Source organism: Cupressus sempervirens, chromosome 5 (genome assembly GCF_028749045.1).
Source record: "Cupressus sempervirens isolate cs-2001-9-10 chromosome 5, ASM2874904v1, whole genome shotgun sequence".
Classification (NCBI taxonomy): Eukaryota; Viridiplantae; Streptophyta; class Pinopsida; order Cupressales; family Cupressaceae; genus Cupressus; species Cupressus sempervirens.
This window is the reverse complement of record NC_143122.1, coordinates 694,498,060-694,524,819: the sequence shown is the minus strand read 5'-3', so window position 1 is coordinate 694,524,819 and position 26,760 is coordinate 694,498,060. Positions and strand designations below refer to the sequence as shown.

General features: G+C 35.5%; 1 protein-coding gene and 1 pseudogene across 1 annotated transcript; one reads left to right on the top strand and one right to left on the bottom strand.

The window, feature by feature from the left end:
- Positions 1-1,641: 1,641 nt before the first annotated feature.
- On the bottom strand, positions 1,642-9,250 carry LOC149557882 (cytochrome P450 724B1-like). Its single transcript, XM_089830489.1, has 5 exons — positions 9,232-9,250; positions 8,989-9,115; positions 8,099-8,423; positions 1,954-2,079; positions 1,642-1,716 (listed from the first exon to the last, which is right to left on the bottom strand). The coding sequence occupies exons 1-5, from the start codon at positions 9,248-9,250 to the stop codon at positions 1,642-1,644; spliced, it is 672 nt and encodes a 223-aa protein (XP_089686615.1).
- Positions 9,251-17,107: 7,857 nt separating this feature from the next.
- LOC149557881 (protein CTR9 homolog) overlaps positions 17,108-26,760 on the top strand; it is a 30,228-nt pseudogene continuing 20,575 nt past the window's right edge.

The window sequence follows — 26,760 nt, the reverse complement described above, 5'->3', positions numbered from 1 at the left end:
AAACTACAATTTCTAACAAATCCATGCACCAAAACTAGAAAAGAGTAGCACCACTAAAATTTTTAGGAAATTATAGCCAAAATCAAAAAAATTGCACCTGATTTGGAGCTCGGATAACTGAGATATGGCCTCCCAAAGTCAGACTATCAAATCAAAAATGAATCTGGAGCAAGGTCTAATGAGAAGACTATGAGGTTAAATTTGACATCCAAATGGTCATCGTAGCAATTCAATTTGGCCTAGAAATGATGGTTAGACAATTGTCAATTTTACCACAATGATTGGATGATGTCAACAAAAATCATCCCCTAGTTGACATCACTACTGACATCAGCAGTGTATGGACTGTATGGACACTATTGACATGTCAGGACTGACTAGCATCTATGGATTTGATGTGGCATATGACAAGTGTGATGTGGCAGTGCTATGTGTCTTTGCTAACTGTACTCTGGCTAAGTCACCGATCGTGAAATGGAGGAGGGGTGCAGTGTCGCGTAGTGACTTACTGTCTACCAACGGGGGCTATTCATAGTAGTGTCAAGGTCTATGTGCTTGTCATATGGACACTAGTAAATTTAGGGCTAAATTGTGACATGAAAAGGTCTCAATTTCGACAAGAGTAGGTCCTTAAAGCCACCAAAGTTGTTGTCGGACAAATTTGGTCGATTTCTCGCCACATTCATTGCGAGTCACAATTTTGACTTCATAAACGTGGACTTATCGACATGAATTTTGTCGATTTCTCTAGCCAACCTGAACTGTTATTTTCTCATTTGCAAGCGCAAGTCGTCTCAATTCCGACGTAAACCTACCCAATTTTGCGTCTGAATTTCGACCACAAACCCTTAGTTATCTACGCTGATGCCATACTCACGACGTAAAATTTGCCAGTTTGGTGTCACAATTGAGACCAAGATATGTCACAATTGAGACCAAGATATGTCACAATTGAGACACGCTGTCCCTTTTTTTTTTTAAAGCTTTGCTCTCATAGGAGCGTTCAAAACTGCATAAAACTTGATTATAAAGCATAATTGCTTGATGCATGAGAGTCAAGGTATCATGCACATTTCTACCTCCACACTATTGTTTTGTTCGTCAAATGATTTATTTTATACAAAACAATGGGAAGGAGGAAGAAATGTGCATGATATCATGTTTCCACTGAGCAATTATGCTTTACAACTCAAATTTTGTGGAGTTTAGAAGGCTCCTATGAGAGCAAAGCCTTCGCAATAATTGGCACAGCGTCTAAATTTTGGTTCCTGTAGGGAAGAATAAAATTAGGAAATAATTATTTATCAGGAATGAAAGCCAATAATTTCATCTATTTTTCAAACAGATAAATGTGACAAAAAAACTTACAGTCCCAATCACATCATCATAAGAGCGCATATATAACTATAACTATAACTGTCTAAAACCAACATAATTTACAAATATCCACAATTCAAATATTATCCCTTGATGTTTTCTTTAATAATGCTCCAATGCCTTAGGGCATTTAGTTAGAACCTTCAAAATTAATGCTATCAAGTTAGATGTCGTTTCATAGCCACCAAGGATAAGGTCCATAATAAGATTCAATATCTCTTCATCCAAAAGATTTGTAGTTTTGATGAGTGAATCTAGAAAATCTCAACTCTCGTCATCATTTCTGTTTCTCCTTTGGTTTATAATAACTCTTAGAGTAGCATGAATTCTGGACCTTGACTGTCATGAAACAAGAACATTCTAATCACAATCTAATCCAAAAATTTGAAAGTATTAGCATGGATTGTGGAAATCTAATAGATCTCACAAGAACATTCATTATAACGCTTGACTAACCTTGCAAATTGAAAAACATTGATAATTTAATGCATTTAAATCCACACCAAGCTTGCTAATTGAAAAACATTGATTTGACCTAATGCATTTAACACTCTAAAAAGAGCATTTACACATTACCTTGAGAGCTTTTGTATAATCTGTACCAGGGATGTTGAGAGGAAATGCAACTAGCCCATTCATGAATGTCATTAAATCGCTAAAAATTTGAGATGATTGCAGACTCCCTGGCGTTAAACTTACCAACTGCTCCAGCATTAGATTGAGTGTAAACTACATTAAGCAACAAAGGTTACCTTTCTTAAAATTATAATATTAAAATTTAGAAATAAATAGAAATATTCTACTTAATATTAAAGGTTAAAATGCTTATAAATTATAATCTTAATATCAGAATATAACTAGTAGTTTCTGAGAGAATTTTATTGATGCATGTTTTATTAGTAGTCATTCATAAAAATTCATCTCTTATGAGAATAAATGGTACATTTAGTAGACGCATTATTCAGAAAGTTGATAGATTAGGTATTGGGTTTTTTGGGGGGAGATCACCAATCTGAATACAACTCCAATAAAAGCATGTGTAACTATAGAGTTCCTTAAGATTAAGCCCACTAATTACATATAGGTCTGTAGATGTTGATAGTGGAAGGGGTTAGTCCATGTTTCAATAATCTTGCACTCCTTGTGTGAGGCCTTATTGGTACTAGGCAAGTAAAGACATTTGTGCTTGTGTATTGAGTGTATTGATAATAGTTGTTAGAAGAAAATGTATTGAATATTAGAAAAATATGTATTGTACACACCTTTAAGATAGTTATAGTGAACTATTGTTGAGACAACCTAAAGTAATTATCTAATATTAGAAAAATATGTATTGTACAGACTTTTGAAATAGTTATAGTGAACTATTGTTGAGACCTATAGTGGTCTTTTGTTGACATTAATAAAATTATCTTATCTTATCTTATCTTATCTATGTAATCACTTTTTTATTGGAACAAGATTAAGTAATTCTCTAATATAACTTGTATGCCCACTAATTACATATAGATCCATAGATGTTGATAATGGAAAGAGATAGCCCATGTTTCATTAATCTTGCACTCCTTGCTCACCTAATCTAATTGAAAGAGTTGTGAGGCTCTATTGAAACTATTGTTGAAACAACCTAAAGTAATTATCTAACATCACCTCTGCGTAATCATTCTTTTATTAGAACAACAATATTTAATTCTCCAAGATAACTTCTAAATGACTATTTTTTAATCTTTGTACACATACAAATCATCCTGCATTGTTCCTCTAAATTCAATGTACCTATCGAACCTAAAGTAAGGTCAAGTTTATTTCCTAAGATAGTCAAATAATTGTTATATTCAAACATCACCCCATCAAAAACTCATTTTGATTAATAAAAAAAAAAGTGTATTCATCATATTTTCATGTGGTGGAGGTCAGGTTTACAATTGCTATTAATCTAGATGCTATCTACGTAGGGCGTGGAAGAATTAGTATAAAATGTAGATAAGACCAACTGCCCCTAAAAGCGATGAATGAGATATTGTGAAATAAAGATAGCAACATGTGTAGAATACTATTGAAATAGTTTGGAAAAATCTCAACGAGAACAACATTAATTGTCTATATTGTAATCTATGTTTGAAATAGTAAAAGCTTAAGCATAGTTTGTTTATTTATTTCTTTGCTCAGACTGAGGCATTGAAGTGTCTGATTTGGCCATTCCAAAGCTTGGTGAATCAGTCATTTTTCTTGAACTCTAGTGTTGTTCATAATGTGGAAAATATTCAAGAGCACCAGTGACCTTTAAAGCACCTGATCAAATCAATGGGTCAGCAATTTTTTTATTTTCCATTCATACTCTCGCACAAATTCATATCATTGATCTTCTTTTGTTAAGGAATTGTGTTTTAGCTTCATTTTTCTCTTCCCCTGCAACCCACCAAATCTTGTTTTTCAATTCACTTCTACGAATGAAAAGTACTCTATTTTGGTTTTCTTTTGTTAAGGAATTGTGTTTTAGCTTCATTTCCTCCTCCCCTGCAACCCCACGAATTTTGTTGTTCAAATCACTTCGACCAATGAAATGGACTCTATTTTAGTTTTTTGTGTAAAGTTAGATACTTTTGGAAGGTATGAGCAATTGTTATCCAATTTGTCTAATGTCTAGGATGCACCAATATACAATTAACTTTTACACACCAAATTTATACGTTGGGTGCTTCCTATTTCAATAAATGACCCACTCTTCCTACCCATCTCAAATATTATAATGTGAGAAAATGCCGAAAACTCACCTTGGTTGAGCGACTTGTCCACCCTTTTGATTCCCTCCACTGTTGAAAGAACTAAAATATATCAACAAATTAAGTGTTAGTGAAACTACTTGAAGAAATGAAAGGGAAAAGTTAACAAATTTTGTACAATCTAAGGGATTTATTGTGAATTAAGTAGACTTTGAGATCATTTGATTTCTAACATATGATAATAGATTACACTATTGAAACATTGATATAAAAAGCATACAATATATTGAAAAATAACAAAAAAAAGCATTACATATTGTAAAAACAATAATATGTACCAGAGATGCAAGGGGTGAGGATGCCATCTCCTATAACCATACACGTCCCCATAAGGGCTAGTATTAACAAACATCTCTTGGCAAAGTTACTTTGTTCAAGAGCTTCCTTTATCCTAATGGCTCTATTGGGCTATCTACCTGCAACTTCAAGTGTATATGAGGAGAGTTTCATGTCTTCTTCCTGGTGATTGGGTATCATGCTGACATTTGCATGGCAACAAATCAAAGAATAAAGAGCAAACATTCCACCTGCAAAAGAAACCGTCCCTTTAAACTTAGAACACATGTTTTCACATCAAAAAGATCAAACTTTGACCTAAAAACAAAGTGAAACTAGAGCTGTTATAATCTTACCATCTTCATTATCATTGGCCCACAATACAATGAAGACATATTTGATGATGGGCAAAAGAGTGAGAGAATATATGATCAAAGACAAAGCCCCAAGAACGTCATCAGGATGTTTGATGTCATTAGGAAAAGTACTCGCATACACATAAAGTGGTGATGTTCCTATGTCCCCATAAACCACACCAATACTCTGAAACGCCAATTGCACAACTGCAGCCATGCTCAACATCTGAGAAACACCACAATCACAAACATCATCAAAAAATATCCAAAATCATGTTTCCCTAATGAATAATTTCCTTATGTGACAACTGTGATGAGGAGATACCCATTCAGTAGCATAGTCGGTGTTCTACTTGGTAACAACCATAATAGCACTATTTAGTGGGAAAAGCTTCAAGACACAACTCTCTTCATCCAATCTTTGCTGCCAAAAATTTGTACTGAGCTACTCTCTGCATTCAGTGTTACTAAAGAAACTAATTCATTTTTGTATAGCTGCAAGTTATTTGATTCCATTAGTCCTTGTTCCAAAAACAATTTATCCATTAATAGGGTGGGGGATTTACTTACTAGGTTCTTTGTCCCTTCTTCTTGTCATGATGAACAAATTCCATATCCATGTTTTGGTTGTTATTACCATATAGATTGTAGTGTTTGGAGCACTACTTTTCATGGTGTTTCCTCTTTACAATGATGGAATAGTATGGGTAGTATCGGTGGCAGCATATGCCTTCTTTTCTACTCCATTTTTATGGCATTCATTGGTGAAGCTGATGAAACATTTAGTCACATGCTTTGAAGACTACGCTTCATTATTCTTAAGATCTAATTACAAACAATCTCATCTTTCCAAACTATCTTGAATGACAGAGCTTGAGGCATATCTTCGATTGTTTTGACTGGCAGAAGTCACCTCCCCTTTCTAGAGTCTAAACTTGTGATATAAAACATGGCAGCACATTTTGATGCACATTTGACCATGTTAATGTTTTATTTAGCATGGTCAGATGAGCAGTTGCACTTCAATCAATATATAAAAGGTAAAGTATGTCAAGCCGATTTCAAACCAACAAATTATTATCCATACACTCTAAAATAGTTGAAACCGCAAACTTGCTTATGGAATCAACTGTGCGCATTTTACAACAAAACCTATTACATAGTACCAAATATGAGGTAAGTTTTACTTTTTCAAAATTAAATACCTCTGATAGATTCCTATCTATCTGGCATCTATCAATGACTAGTCTATGAGTAGTTGTAATTTTATTTTGATTAAACCCCTAATATTGGTTTGAAGGTGGTAATTTCATAGACTACTATATAAAAATAAATTGTGTACATCTGAGCATAATATTACTTTTATTTTAAGTACACAATTCAGCATACATCTTATGCCATCATTTTGTGTGAACAATCCATTTTGCTTATATGTCTTTTCGGTAGTTTCTAAGAGTTGAAATGTTGCAAATTATGATTCCTATGATAAACTTGGATTATCCTGGCTCTTTATTGATAGCATTGTTGTGAAGGTTACTGTCAATCCCAAGAGCTGCACTTCTATAGCTCCCTATTCTTTTCTTCTTGGACTAATTTTAATGCCAGGCTCCATTGTACAAGATTGTACAATATTTACTCTATGAGTCTGCATTAAATTTAAGACTCCATTGTAGTTATAAACCATTATGTGCAATTCTAGTATAGCTATAAACTTGCCAGAAAAGCTCTCTTTTTATCATCTTATTAGTCATGTGAATCCTTCCATAAAATATTCTATTTTCAAATTTCAATTCTAAACTTCTAAATTTCCATGAAATCTCTTGCCAAGATGTGCAGAGTTTGTTTTGGTAGTGGCCTGTTACAAATTTCAATATAATCCTTTTGTGTGATGTGGAGATAGCTGACTTCCCCTTATCTTCACACCAAAATATCTTATGCCGGTGATGCCTCTTTGACAAGACTTGATGCACATTTTACCCTATTACCCTAAATAATTGATAATTAAGACAACCCACTTTGTTTCATGTAAAACAAACAGAAAATTTTGCTTTCCACAAGCCTTCCCAGCCACAAAATGAATATCCAAATAAGATGCAGTTCTTCTCTCTCTCTCTCTCTCTCTCTCTCTCTCTCTCTCTCTCTCTCTCTCTCTCTCTCTCTCTCTCTCTCTCTCTCTCTCTCTCTCTATATATATATATATATATATATATTTCATAGAAATTATTTTATCAGTGATCATTACAAGCTGAATGTTCTGTTTAATTTTTTAAAGACTTATCCATCCATTACCTGCGGTGAGATTGGGTTCTTAAATATGGTTTCACAAACAAAGGAGGCATGGCAAATAATGATCATGGCGACCCTGCTAGAAATAGGAGATGAACTTTCAAAATAGTTTTTTTAATGTTAAAAGACATTAGATCTTAGAGAACTATTTTGAACTTAAATGTTTTAATAAATGGCTTAATAACATTTTGATTGGTTATTTTAGAGATTAACCAGAGCTTTCCAGGAGGACTAAGAGAGCTAGTTCATGTCATACTATACTGCAAATAGTGAAGAGCATATTATTCCTTGTATGGCATAAGAAGTTATGATATTCTTGATTTCAATAGAGTTTACCTATTAGAACATTAGGCTTAAACTTTCTACTACCACTTTACATTACAATCCAACTCTTTCATGAGAACTAAGTTAAAGATGCATCTATTTTATAGTCCTCCTCCTTCTGTATGAGAACTAGGTCAAAGACATTGCATCTGTTTCAATGAAAAAATCTCTTACTAAAATTATGGTTGCACAATTTAACTTTTGGTACAGGCTATCCTTCAAGAATCCTTGACTTTACTAGCCATCATGGGCTTTAAAAGGGATTCCCCCATGTAATAATAATAATATACATAATGCAATGTAGTTCAATTCAAATAAATTAATGAGAGGAAGTAATTTTACCAGTTAGCAAACTCTGTAGTTCAAACCTACCATTACTACACTCCCTCTCCCTCTCCCTCTCTAGAAATCCTTGCAATTACCATAACTGATTGTAGTAGAGAACAAGATTATAATATAGTAAAAATATAAATGTATTAGAATATTACTACTTCTAGCCTAACAACAGTACAACAAATATGTACATAAACTATGATTGACATGAGAAAGCTTATACCAGTATTGATAATCTAGAAAACCTAGTAGGATCTTGCTTACCATAGAAACAAAAAGATCTCGGGTGAGTATTCTTTGGTAACTCATCCTCTAAAAGACCCCTCTAAAGGAAAGCACAAATTGGAAGTTTGAAAAACATACCTTTTTAGCCTCCTTAGAGAAAAGTATGTCCTGTTGATGGTTCCATTGATCAAAGACATAGAGTGCATGCCACTCAATATCTTCTAAAAAACTGGCACTTTTCTTAGCAGTATTGATCATATTAACTACCAGAGATTGCATTCTCTTATGTGCATCACCCTCAGTGATGAGCACAGAAAACTTGCCAAGAATACTATTTACTGACTTGGGGTAGCTGCTCTGAAACAACCGATCCTCATTCTGCAGAACATACAAACTGAAATCGAAATCACAAAATACAATTGTGGGCTGTCCAAACACATGCGACACAAAAATCTTGCCAAACCTGCCAAAAACACCACATTTTTAAAAACTCTATAACCCAAATCATCCTAGCATAGATAATCATTTATAATAAAATAGAGTGTAATGAAACAATTTGTACAAATGAAGAAGATAAGAAGATGCTACCAAATATTAGCAGTGAGTAATAAGACATTTTAGGACAGCAAACTTTTAATATCTCATACTTTTCAATATGTTGATCATATAAGCTTTACTATTTGAATTCAAGAGTTGTCTCTAAAAATCTAATTTTGAAGTTTCTAATTGAATGCCCTAAGGCATTGGATAAGTTAGTAAAGCAGACCCAATTTTTTGTTCTTTTTTATGACAAACAAGAGATCTTAAAATCTTTTTCCAATATTGAGTGTATAGTTCTAATCTTTCAAAACATCTGTTTGAGAAAAAATGTTTTTATGAAAGTTACTCTTCAACACTTTTTTTCCTCTCGCTTTCCTTTTCATAATCTCTGTAAGGATCAAAGATTATAGTGCAATATGAATAATGTTTTTGATATTTATGATTAATCCAAAATGAAGTAGCCATGGAGATTGCAAAAAAAATATCACCTGAAAGCATGGCCGAATGTGTTACTTTCTGGTGTCACAAAACCGCCATCCAAAACCAAGTCATTAAGAGTGTCTTCAACAGCCAACTTATCATTATGAATGCTGGTTTCATCTCCAAGAAGGGGCTCTGCAATATAATGTAAAGATTAAAGAAAGGAAGTAAAAACAGGGGAAAAAAAACACCTTGGGTTTCAAGAACAAATCCAGAAAGAATGTTGTGAATGCACAAAGAGTTTGTCTGACCTGCTACAATAATTGTCATGTTTTTTAATACGTACACCCCTTATTTCTTGTCACGTCCTACAAGACAACAACTTTGTTCACGGAGCAACATTTTTATTGTTTTCTCAACATTCCTATTAAAATTCAATTGTATGAGGAGGGACTATCATTTCTTATTTTTGAATTTGACTAAGGAAAGTGCAATTTCATACCATTTGCCATGTTGATGTTGAGATACAGACCTGTGCAATCCAATCTCCCAAGGAATAGATAGCACCATGTATCGCCATCTTTGCCAAAATAGGATTTGTCATAAAGCGATGTTAGAATAGTTACTAAAATGGTCATAAATTATGTTGTTATAGTAAAAGAATAATTTAACTTAAGAGAAAAAAATATACAATATTAAAACATGATATCATGCTTTAAAAACTAAAAAGGTACCTGTAACGAAGAACTTTATTTCGACTTGCTAATTGGTTCTCACTATTAACTATAAGCTTATCTTTAAAGTTTGAGCTTCACTTGGTTTCGAGAATAGTTAAATATTCTCTACTTAACAGGGCTAACCACGTGAAGGTGGAAGCTCATTTGGCCCCTCCCCCCCCCCCCCCCAACATCACTCTAAATTCCCCATTAACATTTTTTGCAAAAAGAGGGGTAAAAATTTATTAAGACAGAAAGGAATACAACAAGGAGAGATCAACAAGGAGCTCGATCCTGAGCAACAAGATCATCAAATTCTTGCACCATCTCAAAGGACAGTTTCCTCCTATCCCTAATATTCCAACCCGGATCATGACTAGAAGCCCATTTGGCTAGACAATCAGCAGGTCTATTCCATTCTCACAGAATATACTTGAACCTAATGAACTGAAAAGAGGAAGAGAAGAAAAGAATTTTCTTAACAATAGTGGCCAACTGCCAACTAACATCCTCAAGCTCTTGCGAAGAAAGCATGTTCACCACCACCTGGGAATCAGACTCACAAATAATCTTACTCCATCCCCACAGGCAACACTGTTCCACAGCATATAAAATAGCCTGAGCTTCCATGAGATTGTTAGTATAATCACCCTTATGAATTGAGAAGAAAAATTTAACATTCCCAAAACTACAACGAGCCACTCCACCAATACCAGCCAGACCAGGATTCCCATGAGAAGAACTGTCAGTGTTAATTTTCAGAACTCCATAGGGAGGAGGAGTCCAGTGCTCATCCCGATTAACCCGACCCTTCCTCTAATGGTGAAGCTGCCTGGACATAGAAGGAAACCTATGAACTACAACCCCATCCTGCAAATGAAAATTGAGGCAATTACAGATAGCAAGATCAACCGAATCCATACCCCCATCAGGCTCACACTTCACAAGAATAGTTTCTTGGAGAGAATGTGATATTTTCCACCAAAGATGCAAAACACCAAGCTGAACATCTTGGAATATGCGACGATTCCTCTCCAACCAGATATGCCAAAGCATGAAAGATGGGCCAACAATCCAAGCAGCATGGAGAGAAGAAGACTTGGAGGGAGCACTACCCAAGCAAGCCCAAAACTCAGGCAAAGAGGAAGCATGCTGACAAGAGCAACCCCAAGCGCTCCACCAAAGGTGCCATATCTGAGTAGAATAGGAGCAATGGAAGAACAGATGGGAGATAGACTCCTCTCCATTACCACACAAAACACAATAAGAGGGGCCCTGAAATCCACGTTTACAAAGATTATCCCAGGTAAGACACTGATTGTGAGCCACTAGCCACATAAAAAAATTGCACTTGGACCAAGAAACTTTATTCCAAACTTGCTTCCACCAAGGGACCTCAGCATCCCCAAATAATTGTCTAGTTATCTCCTGATACCCAGCAGAGACATGATATTTACCAGACAAGGTACCGCCCCAAGCCAATACATCTGGACCAAGCAAAGAGGAACACTCTCTAGAGGCCAGAATTTGAGAAAGCTCCTGATGATCCATGTTTGTACCTCCAGGAGGCCAATCAGAGGAATGCTTCCATCTATAACCAACAATAGGTCCCAATTGATAAGGAGTCTTGTAATGAGCCACTTTATCCCATCCAGTGGTAAGAAAAGAGTCACAAAGAGGCTGAAGATGAGGGAATATGGATAAAATGGAAGGGAATCCATCCCAAGCATCAGACCAAAACAAAGCCTGAGAACCTCCTTTACATATCCAAAACAGACCCCTCTTCACCAACATCGCACCTGTCTTCAAAGTATGCCAAACCATTGAGCCACGACCTTCAAGAGGAAGTGCAGAAACAGAGCAAGGATCAGCACCATGAAAATATTTATGAGTGATAATACGAGCCCAAAGTTGATGCTGTCCAGAGCACCATCGCCAATAAAGTTTAGCAGCCAAAGCTTGTCTACTCAATAGAGCAGAACGAAGACCAAGACCACCCTCCTTTTTAGGCCTACAAGCAGTTGCCCAAATTAACCAAGCTCCATTTAGTACTACGCAAATTACCACTCCAAAGGAATTGTCAAGAAAGAGCATCAAACTCCTTGAGAAAGTAAATAGGTGCAGCATGAACCATGCTTCTATAAGTAGGAAGAGCTTGGATAACAACTTGAAGAAGAGTAACCCGGGCAGCAGTAGAAAGCCATCTATGAGTCCAATGATTTACCTTATCCTGAAGCTTGGTAATCAAATTTTGCCAGAAGAGACGTGGTTGCCTGGAAATAGCAATAGGAATGCCAAGATAAGTCAAAGGAAGTGAACCTATCTGAAACCGTAGGATACCAACAATCCTGTGCTGAATAGAATCAGGAGTGTTAAAAAAGTAAATGAAAGATTTGTGCTCATTAACTTTCTGGCCTGAAGCTGCCAAATAAACGTCCAAAGCATGTCGAAAGGCTTCAGCTTCCTTGATCCTAGCAAGACTGGCAAGAGCAGAATCATCAACAAATTGAAGATGGGAAAGAGAAGGTAAGCCATTACCCCACCGCCAGCCTTGAATAGAATTCTGGGACACCTGATGCTTAATGAATCTGCCCAAGCCTTCAGCCATGATGATGAATAGATATGGGGAGAGAGGGTCACCCTGGCAGAGGCCTCTAGAAGTGCCAAATAGTTGTGAAGGTTGACCATTAATAAGAATAGAAAAAGAGGCAGAAGTAACGCAACTCATAATCCAACTCACCCAGTCAGAGCTAAATCCAAAAGAAAGAAGAATACTCCTTAGGAAGCTCCATTTAACTCTATCGTAGGCCTTAGCCATATCCAGCTTAACAAACATGGCTCTCTCCCTTGAAGTAGCCATAGAGTGAATAGCCTCAATAGCAATAACCACCCCATCCAAAATTTGTCTTCCAGCAACAAAACCACCTTGTTCTTCTGAGATAATAATGGGAAGCCACCTTTTCAGTCTCTCAGCAATCAGCTTAGTAATAACTTTGTAGACCACATTACATAAGGCAATTGGTCTAAAAAACTCCAATTGATTAGCACCCTCTCTCTTAGGAATAAGAGTCAAGAATGTAGAGTTCAAAGCTCGAAGCATCTGCTTGCTAGCATAGGATTCTTTAACCACCTCCAACAAATCATGATTAATGATGTCCCAAAATTCCTAAAAGAATTCAACTGGAAAACCATCAGGACCAGGAGCCTTCCCCTTAGGCATGCCAAAGACCACCGCCTCCAGCTCTTCCAAAGAGATAGGACGCATGAGATAATCATTCATTTCCTGAGTGATAAGGGAAGGAATACAGGACAAAATAATATTTTCTTCATTATCAGCAGGAGGAGAGTCCTCAGAGAAGAGGGTAGAGAAGTATGAAATAGCCTCCTGGAACAAAGTTGTCAAGGAATTCAATTGGATACCTTGAGAATTAACCAAAGAAGAGATAGTGCTCTAATTCTGGCGAGATTGCACTGTTTTATGGAAAAAGGCAGTGTTTCAATCACCTTCCTAGAGCCAATCAACTCAAGCCTTTTGCTTCCAAAAAATTTCCTCTCGAAGTTCCCATTCTTCTAGAGCTCTAGAAGCAAGGGATTCAGCCTGGCCAAGATCCTCCAAGAAACCTCGATCTCTAATCTCCCTTATGATGACATCAAGATTTTCTTGAGCAAGCCTCTTCATAAAGTGAAGATTCCCAAAGCATTCCCTATTCCATATCTTGAGCTGCCTTTTAACATATTGAAGCCTTTTAGAAAATGAGAACATTGCAGTGCCATATGTAGGGGCACCAACTTTCCACCAACAAAAAACAAAATCATGAAGAGAGGAGTCACGAAGCCACATCAACTGGAACTTAAAAGGAGGATGCTTCGGAACATAAGCCCCTATAGCGGAAAATTTGATTGGCCAATGATCTGAACCCCTCCAATCAAGGATTTCTGAAGAGATAGTAAGGGTGCCACTAAGCCAGAAGCAAGAAATGAGAAATCTATCCAGGTGTTCTGAGATAGCGGCAACACCAGTCCTGCGATTATTCTAGGTGTAGAGGCCATTAGAAGGCTTAACATCAGAGAGATGCAAAAGAGATATGTGTTGCCGAAGAAGAGTAGAAGAAGGCCCCAATCTAGCCAAAACCACCATGCTTCTCTTCCAAACTTAAAATTGAATTGAAGTCCCCTGCTAACACCCAAGGATGACAAGGATGACAATTTCTAACATATTGAATATGTTCCCAAAGTTCCTCCTTTCCCACAAGATCAACAGGTGCATACACATTAGTAACCATGATTACCTCTCCTGAGTCTAGAGCAGAAGCTACCATAGAGAGAGCTGAGCGAGAAGACATCCAGCCAAGAGGAGAAATTTTTTGAGGATCCCAAAATATAGCTAAACCACCAGCACTACCTGTTGCCCCAACACACTGGCATTGGCCACGAGACCAAATACTAGAGGCATGTTGGACCATAGACTCCACAGAGAGCTTAGTCTCTTGGATACAAAAAACATTAGGACTATGATCAACCACCAAGTTATGAATAGCCTTTTGTCTAGGGATGCTATTCAACCCCCTTACATTCCATGAGAGAATAATCATCATTTGGTAGATTTGGGAAAATGAGAATCCAAAGGTTTCATTGAACCAGACTCAATCAATATATCTCTTGTGAGTTTAATCTTCTCTTGGTCTGTTTTGCGCCCACTCCTTAGAGGGGGAGAAGAAGAAGCCCACTTAAAGGGTCGAGGCAGCAACCCCAAGGGGAGAGGAGATCCCTTGCCCTTACCTGATGGTAGCACATCCTTAACCAAGTTAGCCAAAAGAACATCATCATCTTCCAACACTGCAGGAGTCACCATAGCCGCTGTCATAGGAGCTACAAGAACCTCACAATTCTGATATACTACAACTTGAGATGCCCCACAAGCATCATTAGGAACAGATCTCTCATCTGGGCAAGCTGGATCAGAAGAGATAGGAGGACAAATACCCTCCTCTAGAACCATACTATCCAGCACCTCAAAACGGTTAAAACTTGAATCAGATAATCTTTCTTTCAAAGGCCTCTTTTGACCACATCCCTTAGCTCGAGGACAAATAGGGGTAAATCCATCCTTATCCTGCATTGGAGCCTTACCCTTACCTGTAGCATCTTGTGGATTCATCCCCTTGGTAGTATTAACCATTTGAGATTGTCCTTTCCCTGTAGTATCTGCCAAACCACCAGCATTTCCAGCTGTAGACCGATCCACCCCTTTGAAACTCGAGTTACGGGGGCACTGCCATAGTAAATGACCATACTCATGAAAAATCCGACAACGGAAAGGGAGGGATGCATAATCTAACTGCTGCACCCAAGAAGAATCCCCCAGACAAATTTCCAAAGAATCTGGTAATGGGTTATTCAAATTAATTTCAACACAAATTCTAGCAAAAGAAATAACCTTTTTATCGAGGGTTTGATGTGCGATCACAGCTGGCTTCCCCAACAAAGCAGCAATTTGTCGAAGGATGTCTTCACGCCAAAATTCCAAGGGAAGACGAGGCAAGCGAACCCAAACTGGCACTGTTGAAGGGAGATCCTCAGCAGAATTAAAACCTGAATGCCAAGGTTTGAAAAATAACCCCACATTTTTGTAGAAATAAGGGCCTCCTTCAAAAACACGATCACGATCAGACATGCAAGAGAATACAACAAAAAAATAACTATTCCCTGCCAACATAATCTCCATATCGCCTTCCACCTGCCAAGAGCGGTGGATCCATGCCTCAAGAGCGGATAGGGAAATCTGGATTCCAAGAAATTTGCATATCAAAGCATGCTTGGTCCAATAATCAATGTCCTCCATTACAACCATTGGAGGAATAACTAGAACAGGGTGATCATGGCTATGCGGAATACAACCATTAACTTTTTTCAGCTTGGAGCTCTCCCCTGAATAAAATGATTCAGATCGCATTGCATGCATAGTTGGAGAAGAACCATCTGTTCTCACCAACGGAGAAGAAATCCCAGGCCCTGCCATGCAAACAATAAAACCCCCAATCCAAAATTGACTGCAGAAGATCTCCAAAAACACCAACGCAAGTTATGTCCAGTAGCTAACAATCCAAACAGAACAGAAAAATAGTAAAGATCAAACACCAAGAACAGGCTAGGGGAAAAACCCTAGCCCAACCGGCAGCCAACGTTTCTCAGAGACTCCATCCAATCCCCATAAAAAAACCAAGTTGAATAGTTATACTTTTGTTCTTCCCCATTAACATTTAATAACATTCAATTCATCCATTTTTGAAATAGAACATTCAATCATTATAATCACATGATAACATTCATTAACACATAAAATTCATAAACACACAACATTCATGAATAATTCATTAACACGCAACATTCAAGAGTAAGTCATTCATGAATAATTCATTAACACAATATTCATTAACACCCAACATTAATGAATAATATTCATTAACACAATATTCATTAACAATATTCAAGAGTAAGTCATTCATGAATAATCATATCTTTTTTGCTTTCTTGCCGTTTCTTTTTTTCATAAAATTTATAAGAGGAATATCAATGTCCTCGTCATCCCCATTAACATTTAATAACATTCAATTCATCCATTTTTGAAATATAACATTCAATCATTATAATCACATGATAACATTCATCAACACATAAAATTCATAAACACACAACATTCACGAATAATTCATTAACACAAAATTCATTAACACACAACATTCAAGAGTAAGTCATTCATGAATAATTCATTAACACAATATTCATTAACAATATTCAAGAGTAAGTCATTCATGAATAATCATGTCTTTTTTGCTTTCTTGTCGTTTCTTTTTTTCATATAATTTCTAAGAGGAATATCAATGTCCTCGTCAGGATCCCCCTCCTCTACTGGTTCTAACACATGTCTCCTCCTCATCCATTTAGGAACATCATGAGGCCGCTGCACCAAAGGGGGGTCCGCTACAATAACAAGTACTTCATGAGGTTAAATTCCCACCATTTTATATTAGTGAATTACAATTTTTTATTTAAGTAAAAGAACTACAAATCAAAAAAATAATTTAAAAGAACAAAACATAGATTTTCTTTACCTGAATGTGCCACATGATCTACCTATTGATCAGTCTGAACATCCTCTAGCACTCGTTCAGCACGACATGATTCTATATCCTCAACACAAAAAGATTACACCAAGTTCAATTAAAGATGTTGAATTGTATTAATAATTACATAATTAATTTTAAATAACAAATGAGCACCTCCATCGACAGTACGATGCACATCAGGGGCTTCATGATGATGCGTATGATCTGTGTCAAGATTAACAGGCTGCATTGCAATGTCATGCACATTATTATCAAATAAATTGTTGCTCAAGTATTCAATTTCTAATATATTTTTTGGCATATTTACCTATGCACATGATGCAAGAGACTGCTCGGTTGGGGCAATGGAAGCTTGCCGTAGGCGTTCAGCCACCGTTGCATAGCCTTGCTTGAAGGCAGTTTTTTTGTGTTCTTACGTGGCCTCCAAATTAAAATCAGTGCCCTATATTTTTTTATTAATTAACAAAATTATTTGTATTTTATAAATAATTTTTATTTGCAATTCATTTATTGCTACTTACAACATGTGCTTTGATTTTTGAATATCCCCCAGAGCCAAGTCTGTGCTGCCCAACCTTTTCCAACCTTGCCTTTGTTGCCTTTGAGGTGTCCTACAACCTATGAAAAGTTTGAAATATGTTAGATGATATAGATATAAAGATCAGTACTAAATAGTGGATTATTATATATTGGTATGAAGGTTTTAGCATAAAGTAGCATGTTCCACCAAAAATATGAAAAAGAGGAAGAAAGTATAGCATCATACCTTTAATTGACATGTGTAATCATGCTATTTATCCATGGAGTTCATGCTATTTATCATACTAGAGTCTAAACATGTTCTGCTTTGCATCGCCATTTATTGAAATTGTCTAAGTTTTAATGCATTTATTTTCTATACTTTTGAAGGTATTCTCATTTGGTTACTAATGTTGTATATTGTGATGCAGATTGCAATTGAGACTGCATCATTCTCCAAATATGTTGGCTTTACAGGTGTCCGTCTTGGATGGACAGTTGTTCCTGATGAGCTTCGATTCTCTGATGGATTCCCTATTGTAAATGATTTCAATCATATCATGTTTATTTGTTTCAATGGTGCATCTAATATTGCACAAGCTGGTGGATTAGCTTGCCTTTCTCCAGAAGGGTTAAAGGTAAGAAGTGCTCTTCAAAACGGTTGTTTTGACAGATATGTAATATCTGAGTTTCTGTTGTGTCATATTTTATAATTTTCAAGTTATGTTTTTTGATAAGAGACATTGATAAGGTAGCAAAAGGCAAATAAAGCACTCATTGATAATTTACCTTATCTATTCTTTATCAATGATTAATTAACTTACCTAATTCGTATGAATCATACTTGTTCTTGCTGATATGAAAAGAAAAAACAATATGTCAAAAAAGAGTCATTTATAAGGTAGCTGTTGTCAAATTTTCTTTGACCTTTCCTCTGTTGGATTGAGATTGCTTATTATAAGAAAGCATGGTTTTGGTCACAAAGATCTGCAAAGTTGTAGGGAAGTTTATTTGAGACTAAAATAATGATCATTCACTTTAACTTGCATTAGTGCTAAAATATTTCATATGATGATTATTAATATGGGATGCTCAATTTTGTTGCAGGCCATGCATGGAGTTGTTGAATTTTATAAAGAGAATACTAGAATCATTGTGGAAACATTTACTTCACTTGGGTTTGATGTCTTTGGAGGAAAAAATGTGCCATATGTATGGGTTCGATTTCTTGGTCAAAATTCATGGGATATTTTTACTGAGATCCTTGAGAAAGCATGTATAGTTACAACTCCAGGAAGTGGGTTTGGACCCATAGGTGAAGGTTTTATAAGGGTGAGTGCCTTTGGTCACAGAGAGAACATATTAGAAGATTCATTTGTCAATATATCTTATGTAGGATTTATGCCCAGATTGAGATTGAGATTTATAAGCAATTGTGTCAGTATATGAATTACATACCTTTCATATTTACAATAACAAAATTTAAATAGCAAAATTGAGGATTATGCGTGGTAGTATGTTGGAGAAATAACTCCTATTTTAGGGATTTTGACAAAACAGCATAGCGAGAAATATTGAATTCAAAAGGATGAGAATGTGAAGGAACAAGAGGTGCAAGTGAAGGTTCAAATAAAATGAAAATTTATTTGTACACACTGTGAATTTTGTTGTACATTATGTTGTATTTTAAGAGTGCTCCCCCAAGGTAGATGTGTTAGGCTTGGTACTTTGTCTCTTTACTTCACTGATATATGTGTTTGAATTAGTCTACACACAAATAATTAACATGTTACCAAAGCTGATATGCCTTTTGTGAGCTTGCAAGGAGCTAAGGAATAAAAGAGAAAGATTGGAAGCAGGGTGATATCAGGAAAAATCTCTTAATGAGTTTCCATCTTTAGAGTTTCCACAAGAGAAAAAGTAGGGATTCCCTAAAAAGGATAATCTATTGGTTGGGTATAGACACATAATCCATGTGATCAAAGCTTCAGCAGCAACGAAAAATACTAAAAAAGAAGAATGGATTTTAGATGTGGTGGAAATGCTCAGCTTTAAATTCTTTAGGATTCTCAGACTACATTGTTATCTAAAGATAGAGATTAGATTTTGTGATGCTTCAAACTTAAATCTGATGTATAGTGTATATGCACTTCTTTTTTGATATGCAACAAAGCACAAAATGGAATTGATGACAGTATAAAATAAGAATCACTAACGACAACATTATATATTGTTATCATAGTTAACAGAATACTACATAATATGGGATTTGATATCTTCAATGATGGATTTCATCAGGATTTACATGCAGATTAAGTGCAGATTTGATGCACACATGACCCAAAAGACAACAGGGGATAGGAAACTCAAGATAGCGAGCAATTATTGTAAAAGAAAGGGAAAGTCAACAAGTATAGTGGTCAAGGCATTCCCTATTTTTATGACTCAAAATCTAACATGGTACATCATATCACAAGATTTGGTTGTCACAACTTTGAGTAGGAATTTCTTAGTTGAATTTGAGTTTGAGTTCAGCAAAGATAAAATTTGAGAAAAGAACCCATAGGAGACATAGGCTCTAAAATTTGTCACTAAATATGAATAAAGGGCTTCATTTTGTCAATATATCTTATGTAGGATTTATGCCCAGATTGAGATTGAGATTTATAACCAATTGTGTCAACATATGAATTACATACCTTTCATCAATAGATAGATTAAATTGAGCTAGTTAAAATTGTTGATACTGAAGTTGAACCCTAAATTTTCTCATTAATGTACTAGTAGTTAATACTATTGCATACCTTTTTGGATTTTCTGGTCTACTTTCTTTTGGACGTTTCCCTTTCTCCTTTGCATCCAAAATGAACTCATTCCAGTTCCTCACTAAAACAAAGGGAGGATGCTCGTACTTCGAGTTAGGACGAGGCTCTTTCTATATGTGTCCCTCACAACCTTAAGATGTCTAACAAATTTTTGTAACAATTTCTTATGATCAAAAATATTACTACCAAACTCATGCTCTATATCTTTGATGAGCTCATCTTTTAATTTTTGAGATTGGTAGTTCCACCTTTTAAGAAAAAACACAAAATTGTTAGATATAGCTAGTATAAGAAAAGACCCGAATGAAAGGAAAAATGTTGTACCAATTAATGATATGAAAAAAAATAGTGGGATAAAATTAGTTCAGTTATGATGTACAGCAACCTAGTACGTATGGTGGGCCCAAATCTTAGCAATGTGAGGTCATAAAGCCTCCTATAAAATGTATCGTTTCCTGCAAAAAATGTCATGGGATAATTAATAGTAAAAACCATTAAAATGAATCTTATGAAAGAAGACTCCCACTTTTGGTTCTCTGTAGAAAAATTGGTTAGTATCTTCTACTGAAAGCATGAAATTGCAATGTACCAAATTACTAAACTAGAGAATTACTGGTATAGACAAAAGGCCATTGATAATTCAGATGATCCTACCAAAACCCTAATAAAAAAGAATTCTAGAATAATTAAACAACTTTCACAATACAACACACTAAAGAAGGTCATGAGGCATCACTCCACATCAAAAGCCCTTGCATTCACCACTTCCTATCATGTTTACATCTTGCAAGAAAATCCTTATTACAATATAAAAAATAATTATTTAAAGTACCTGGAATCTTAGGACATTTCAAAGGAATTAATTCATTATCGTCAATCAACAACGATGTCTCCATAGATCCTGTGCTAGAAACACAGGTAGCTCCAGGAAATGATGGTGAATTATCACCAATAGATGCACTATGATCCGCATTTGGCAGCGTACCAGACAGTGCATCTCCTACCACAAAAAAAACAATACACTATGTGATGCATCCCAAGATTAAATTACATATTATCAACTCATAATTAACACAAAACCAAATATAGAAAAACAAGGATTTACTAGCTAGATGTCCCCTTGTTGCTGACATTGCAGTCGGCAATCTCGTACAGGCGCCCGTCAACCTCGTAGGAGTCTCCTGCACTAGATGACTTGAACAATACATTGTTAGCAAAGACATTCTGAAATAATAAAAGTAAGAGTTAAGAAGTTTTGAATGTTCAAAATAAAAAATTCCTTCTAACTTGTCAACTAAAAGATTATTTTACCAGTGGCAGCCGAAGCTCTGCTACTACTGGCCTGGCAGCGTTGTCCTTGACCAGGTTGTGGATCAATTGCCAAAAATTCCTATATAACAAGAATTTAGTAGTTAAAGTTTCTTACAACTCTTTAAAAAAATTGCATCAATAAAGTATTTTTGCACATATTACATATTTTACTTCACAACATAAAAGATTATAAAATGTTAAATCTTTATTGAAATTTTGTTATAACTAAATATTCATTGGAGCTTACTTCATAACACTGAGCTTGCGCTTTCAAATCTGATAGCTTCTTCATCATCTTCCCAAGTTCCATATTTGCCTCATCCAAAATTTTCATTGCTTCTATATTATTTTTTCTAACTTTTTTCTTCAACATTTTTATGAAATTGGGAGTATCAGTAATATCCTCATCAGAATGCATAGCTAGTGGCTCGGTGCTTACTGTTGTTGCTTTACCCTTATCTTGAACATCAAATTGTGAGAGGAATATCAGTAAAACTATCATAAAAACTCAAAAATCATAAACAAAATAATGTAATAATATAACATTTTTCAACTATCTAATTTGTACAATTTCAAAAAGGTTTACCCTCGTTGAAGAAGGGGTGGGAGTAGCATCCTGGTGACCTCTATCATCTATCAGATCCATATCGTCCTGTCACAAAGATTAAACATAAAAAATTTAGCTAACTGAAAGCAATAGACAGCAAAAAAAACTTATTAACAAAATGGTAAATAGTACTTACAGCCCTCATGATAGTAACTTTGTTTGTATCTATGCAATTTAAATGGTAATCAATTAGCAGTTCTTCCCCTGCACTTATTGATTTTATTGCACAAACAAAAACTTCATTCCCCTCACGCACCTCAAATATGCAATTGGGTTGCTTACTAGTTGAAGAAGGTCGCATACTATTTATAAAACCTGCAATATTACCTATTGCTTTTGGTCTCCCATCAATGTACATAGAAAATCTTTTACTTTGATCATTTTCTTTCCGTTGTATATAATTAGCTGATACCCCATACCTACGCATACTTTTTTTATATTGAACAATCTGCATCCAATCATTGTAATTGTAATATGGACCAACATACTTGAACAATTCGACAACTTTTTTGTAACATACCTTTATCCCATCCATGGAAAATAGGCCCAAACCATGTAATGAGGATGGAGCAATGTGATATATCCTCTCATTAACACAAAAATCTGTGTTAATTGGAAGTAGCTCATTGGGTATCCATTCTTTCTCAATGTGTGAGTACCGAAAGGGCACCTTGATGTCACCTTTGGTCTCATCATCATAAAAACATGACCCCCCATTAGCAAGGAAAAATTGCATGCGTTTATCAAATTTTTTTCTATTCTTTTGACCTCTAGTTGATCTCCCTCTTTTAGCTGTACTACATGTAGAACTTTCATCTACCATTTCCTCATTTCCCTCATTCGATGTAGATAGATTTGACAAGTACCTATTTGGTGGGTCTTGCAATCCATCAAATGGAAAGTGAAAGTGACATATATAAAATGTAGTAAGTTGAAATTGATTATACAATTATATTTCTATACGGACCTTCTTTGTCTATATATACATTATATGATTATATAATACGTCTATTTATAACATACATGCTCAATGATAAACAAGAAGAATATAAGAAAATTATGTCTATTTATTGACTTATACCTGCTGATCCATGTCACTGTGCACAATCCACGCCAAACGGGTCAAATCTCCTATAGTCAATTGACTGTTTGCAAAAAGGGTGACAATCAGACACAATATAAACATTGGTAATTATAAATAACATATGTTGTAATCATTAGAAATGAACACAATAAATATGTAATCAAATTTCCTGAATATTTTAATCATTTACCTTAAGTTAGCTAAAAATTACATGATAGACGTTTGCTACAAATAACTTAGAAGACAACATGAACAATAGGCAACATCGCAAACATGAACAAATTTCCCTTATATATGGAATGCAAGATCATCAACAGAAGGGGTGACGATGTACCTGTAGTCAATTGACTATTTGCAAAAAGGGTCATAATCAGACACAACATAAACATTGGTAACTATAAATAACATATGTTGTAATCATTAGAAATGAACATAATAAATATGTAATCAAACTTCTTGCATATGTTAATCATTTATCTTAAGTTCACTAAAAATTACATGATACATGTATGCTACAAGTAACTTAGAAGACGACATGAACAATATGCAACATCATAAACATGAACAAATTTACCTTATATATGGAATGCAAGATCGTCAACAGAAGGGGTGACGACATTTGTAGTCATTGATTATCTTCTTCTTCTTCATCATCATCATCATCATCGCCATCATCACCATCATCATTGCCATCATCATCGCCATCATCATCGCCATCATCACCATCAGCATAGCCATCATCACCATCGCCATCATCATCATCATCACCATCATCATCATCATCATCACCATCACCATCATCGTCATCACCATCATCTCGATCGTCATCATTTGCTTCTTCATCATCTTCAATATCTTCTTCTTCCATAACATTATACTTTATCGGCCTTCCTCTTGAATCGTGTCTAACAACAAATGACCAACCCTATTTATTTGGAACCTCTAAGTAAAAAACTTGCTCACATTGGCTTGGAATAACATAGGGCTCATCTCCAACTGGCTCAAACGACCTTGTATTGATCATTGTAAATCCATTATCATGTTGAATAACTGTTCTATCTAGATCATTTTGATTTAGTCGTAACATGTACCATTTCATGATGAATAGAACTACTTTGAAGGTGTTAAATTCACACTCAATTATATCATCCAAGATGCCATATTATTGATTTTGAGATTGTTGAGGATGTATGTCATTTCTAGATGATATATTGGTGACCTTGAAAACTACAGTTATCCCAGAATCACAAGTTTTCTTTGTGTCATCCAACCTTTTTATGCAGAATTTGTGGCCATGATAGTACATAGCTTTTTGGTGCTTGACCTACAATTTTTGAAGTGTGTGTAAATTATTTGCATCGTGAGTTGATACGAAACATACATCGAGTTATGATCATTAATAAATTTCTACGTACCTCTCCACCTCTTAAACCCTTTACTAGATCAACTACCATCGGCATAACATTGGAATCTCCATCACGATGAGCTTCTGTAACCAATGAAGCAACACCTTCCCATGTTAATGAGCAACCATTTTGTTGACATCGTTCAATCCATTCCGTCATCCAATCAAGATTGTTCGCAATATACAAATGCATTGCATCCCACTCTCGACCACCTGTTTCAAAAAAATACACCAATTAAAAATAACTTATATTGAAGATTTATATGAATTAATTAACTACAATAACATCTTAGATTTACCTCTCACTTTCCTCGATCTACCTTTGCCCATCAAGTACTCCCCTTCGAATTTTTTAATTGAGTTGGGATCCCAAATACGATCTACATGGATGTTTGCTGCAAAATTAGGAAGATATTCAGTAATGTACACCATGGTTTGGTATACCATATATCCCTCCACCATAGAACCCTCGGGATGTGCTCTTTGTCAAACCAAGCCTTTCAAAAATTTCAAGTGCCTCTCAACCATCCACATTGACCTGGTTGGTACAGGTCCACACAATTCAATCTCCTCAACTTGATGTATGAGGTAGTGTTCTTGTGCATTGAAAAAACTTGGAGGTAGACACTTTTTCATTTCACACATCAGAAGAGGAATTTTTCTCTTCAAATATTTTATATCTTCTTTATTGATTTCTTTAGATGACAACCACCTTATGTATTTTCCAAGATCATATATAACCTGTTTGACATTGTTGGCAAAGTGGCGTGGGAGAGATAGAGGTAGAACGTACTGCAATATTTGTAAAATGATCTTGTCAATATTTTATAAAAGAATGCAATTGAAACTACATGTAGTATATAAATATATAGTGAATACAAAATAACCTGAATTACCTCAATAAATGTATGCCAATCGTGTGTTTTCAACCCTGGCCCAAATTCACTTTTATTTGATATGACATTGTTTATGTTCGTAGCAAATCTTGTGGGAAATCTTTTTTTTTTAATGACTTCTTTTACAACATTGCTCTGCTGCTCTGACAATAACCGAGGGCACTTGTATCAATCCGGTCTCCATTTTTATTTGGTCGAATACCATTTTTCATTGCATGGTTGGATTCTTCAATGTCACTACAAGTTTTGACAATTTGATCTTTGTCATGCCTTCCATCCAAGATTTTCCATAATGTCTCTGCTACATTCTTTCCAATATGCATAAGATCAAACAAATGCACAATTGGGAGTTGCTCGTAGTACGGCAACCTAGTAAATTGCGTAGGATAAATTTTTAGTCCTTTTGGAAGTTGGACATTGATGTCTTGACGACCTTCACAACCATCAATCACATCATCAGTAAACAAAACACAATATCGAAATATAAATTTGAAACAAAAAGCATCAAATGGAATGACATTACCTCGACGATTTATTTTATTGTATGCCAACTTCCATAGGCGAGGTGTCATTCCCTGTGGCTTTGACATAGTCTCTTCTAGACCATTGAAAAGATGTTTTTCGATAATTCGGTACTTATGATTTCTGTGCAAAAAGTGTCTATTCTCATCAAACACCTGCTTTCTTAAACTTTTTGAATGACGAGATTTTGTCTTTGGACCACAAACTGGACATGCAAATTTTCCCTTTGTCTAAAGACCTACAAGATCGTGTATAATTGGATAAAATGTGTTAACTTTGACATACCAAAAAAGAGGTGTCAAGAAGAGAACATACCACAAAAATGTGTTAGCCCAGGGGCATCGTGTATTGTCCATACAAGCATTGCATGAAATTGAAATTGTCTTTGTCCTATTGGTCTACAAATGTCATACATAGTAACCCCATTCCATAACACCACCAACTCGTCGATAAGGGGTTCAATATATATGTTGATATCTTTGACTTGGTACTTACCTAGTTGAATGAGCAAAAACATTACATAATTATTTTGACCATTTGATGGATTAGTAATAATAAATTAATTTAGATGACCACTAAATCAAAAAATACCTAGAACAATCAGTGTCAACATTATGTGCTCTCTCTTTATGGACAACCAAGGAGGTATGTTATTGTTGATAACAAAAATATGCCACACTAAGTAAGTAGATCTCATCTCTCCATAAGGATTGACACCGTCTGTTGCCAATAAAAGCTTGAGATTATGAGGTTCTTCTTTAAAGTGTGGCCATTTTTCCTCTATTTCTTTAAATGTCGAACCATCTACAGGCATTCGCATAATGTCAT

Bases quoted from the DNA above. Each gene is read 5' to 3' on its own strand.
- LOC149557882 (XM_089830489.1), bottom strand. The intron at 8,424-8,988 runs GTGATATTTTTT...TGTTTTTGGCAG, and splicing joins ACATTCGGCCATGCTTTCAG to GTTTGGCAAGATTTTTGTGT. The intron at 1,717-1,953 runs GTAATGTGTAAA...GTTTCATGACAG, and splicing joins ATTATACAAAAGCTCTCAAG to TCAAGGTCCAGAATTCATGC.